Source organism: Neophocaena asiaeorientalis, unplaced genomic scaffold, assembly GCF_003031525.2.
Source record: "Neophocaena asiaeorientalis asiaeorientalis breed wild unplaced genomic scaffold, Neophocaena_asiaeorientalis_V1.1 scaffold1828, whole genome shotgun sequence".
Lineage (NCBI taxonomy): Eukaryota > Metazoa > Chordata > Mammalia > Artiodactyla > Phocoenidae > Neophocaena > Neophocaena asiaeorientalis.
The window spans coordinates 31825-34419 of record NW_020173653.1 but is presented as its reverse complement, the minus strand read 5'-3'; the positions used below and the strand labels follow the sequence as shown (position 1 = coordinate 34419).

General features: G+C 42.0%; 1 protein-coding gene across 1 annotated transcript; it reads left to right on the top strand.

Moving 5' to 3' along the window:
* Nucleotides 1-1158: 1158 nt before the first annotated feature.
* LOC112401493 (uncharacterized) lies at nucleotides 1159-1891 on the top strand. Its single transcript, XM_024747784.1, has one exon. The coding sequence runs from the start codon at nucleotides 1397-1399 to the stop codon at nucleotides 1856-1858; it is 462 nt and encodes a 153-aa protein (XP_024603552.1). The 5' UTR covers nucleotides 1159-1396; the 3' UTR covers nucleotides 1859-1891.
* Nucleotides 1892-2595: the final 704 nt, after the last annotated feature.

Below are 2595 nucleotides of genomic sequence, written 5' to 3'. Positions count from 1 at the left end.
ATGTTCACTCCCTCATCTCTGTCAGATCTCTGATTAAATGTCACAATATCAGAGAATCCTTACTCGAGCACCTCATATTAAATAAAACCACCACTACTTCTTCCCCAGCATTCTCTATCTTCTTAACATTTTTTCTTTATAGTTATCAACACCACCTGATACGCTATAAATGTCTTTCTCAGTTATTTGTCTCCCCCTCTAGGATGTCAGCTTCATGAGGGCAGGGACTTTCTGTCCACTGCTAGATCTCCAAAGTCTAGAACAGGCCTGGAACACAGTAGGTACTCAATAAATATTTGTTGAATAAATGAATTTTCTAAGCTATCCCAGATTTTCTCCACCATTAAATTTAATCATTCCTCCTAACATTCCCTCCTTAAGGTAAGTTAGTGTCATTTCAGAGGAAATTAAGATACAGATGGTGAATTGTCAAAGGTTGCAGAAGAGTCACATGTCAGATTGGACCCCCACAGGAGTAGAGAAAGCCTGGGACTAAGAGGAAAATTATGGAAGAAGAAAGTATTAGACTTGTAAAATATTTTCTGTGAAAGGGATACTATCATCTATTATTTATTTGTTTTCTGCCATTATGATATCAACCCCATGAGGTTTTTCTCTGTGCACTACTGTACCCCAGTGCTTAGAAAAATACTTGGCACATAGCTAATGCTTGATAAATACTTGCTGAATGACTAAATGAAAATGAATTACTCTAGACTCACAGCTGGTGTGGGCCAGAAGGTAAACAACTAAAGGGAAAGGGTCTGGAGGCAAGGAAATCATTAGGAGGCTATTATGTTCATCCCCAAAAGGTTGTAAGCCAGTGAGCCTGTGGGCTTTTTGACTTTGTACCTAGAGCTCAGATCTTAGATTAGCCAACGTCTGAGATACTAGTTGCCACACTAAACCTCACCTGTCCTGCTTTATATGCAAACCTCCAACTCAGTTATTACCCACTTATTTTCTACTTTGAGGGATTTTCTGCTTTTAGGGGTTGGTGTCCTTCCCATCGTATCCTAGGGAAGTAAGTAGGTGTGCTTTGCCCCAATATCTCACTAGCTGGAGATATAACCTAAGAAAACTACTGCCAAAAGTCACCCATGAAGTGGTGCATTATGACTATTTAAGAAGCCACAGAGCCTTTGTGACCTCACTCCTGCTCCAGAGGTAGCTTGATAAGTCACAGCAGAGGGCAATTGGGGCATAACTTCACACAAGTCATCAAGACCTCCTCCACCTTGCTTCTGAGGAGAAGCCATCAGAAACGAACTGTACTTTTAGCTTATTTCAGTTTCAGTTTATCAGTCATCTTGGGCCAACTACCAACCAACTTCTTTTGAAGACCAACTTGCCAGAAAGCACTTTTTTCATCTTTCAGATACAGCTTACTTGAATCATGCAGTGCATAGGGGATATCAGTGAAGAAGTCTGGCAAGACTACATCACCCTCTTCCTACAGACTGTAATGTGCTGTGATGCAGTGATAATCACCAATTCCCCACCCTGGTTGTTAGCTTCTTATCCTGAAGTCAACTTGTTCCAATTGACCCAGGAAGAAATGCAGATCTTGCTGGTGAGAGAGGAGAGAGAGAAGTTGTTTCTTCAGGGAATCACCCTTACAGGGACCAAATGCTTGTTGATCCGGGACAACCTGTACACTGAGGGCAACAACACCATGGACCTCCACACCAAAGGCCAGAGTCGGGGCAACCAGGTAGTGACAGTAGTTCAGATCGAGTCTGTATACCTTGTGGTGATAGGACACAAAGGAACAGGAGGAGGGTCTCTCAACTTCAAGGTTTTCAGGATGGCGGGTTACATCAGAGAGGCCATTCATCAACACCTGGCCCATTTCTAACTAAATAAAAAGGCACTGGTGTTTGACCTGGAATTTGAATTCAGTGTTATCTGATTCACCGTCTAGATTAACATACTCTTGAGGAAAATAAAAGGAGATCCCAGATCAGGTTTGGAGGTGTGTGTGTGTGTGTGTGTGTGTGTGTGTGTGTGTGTGTGTGTGTTAGGAAAGGGGCAGATTGGGGAGTGAGTATTCAAGCATTTGTTTCTTTGCACATTTTTTACACCTAGAACACAATCCCTCCCTTCTCAACACTTGGAGGGAAGAGTAGTGGACTGGGTAGTAGAAAATCTTGGTTGTACTCCCAACTTTTTCCTGACTTACTATATTTTTCTCTGGGCCTCAGTTTCCTTATCTGTACAATGAGGAGTGCACTATGTCTCTAAGGGCCCTTCAAGCTCTGGAAATCTACGCTTTTGTAATAATCACATACATCCTTCAAAATCCAGCACAAGTACTACCTCCTTGAGGAAGCTTTCGCTGCCTGCCTCTACCTTAGGGCTGACCATAATTTGAATTACTAAAGCACTAACTCTCTGGGTAATTGGTTTGGACTTAATCATACTTTGCCTAACATTTCTTGTATGATTGTCCTGTGATCTTGTTTAACTTTTCACATACACATTAGTTTTGTTTCCCAACTTTATTATAATCTCCTAAAGGGCAGGTTGTTTGTCTTCTACTTCTCTATTTCCCTCCTGGGATAACCCAGCATGGGGCTTTGCTAGGGGAGTTGG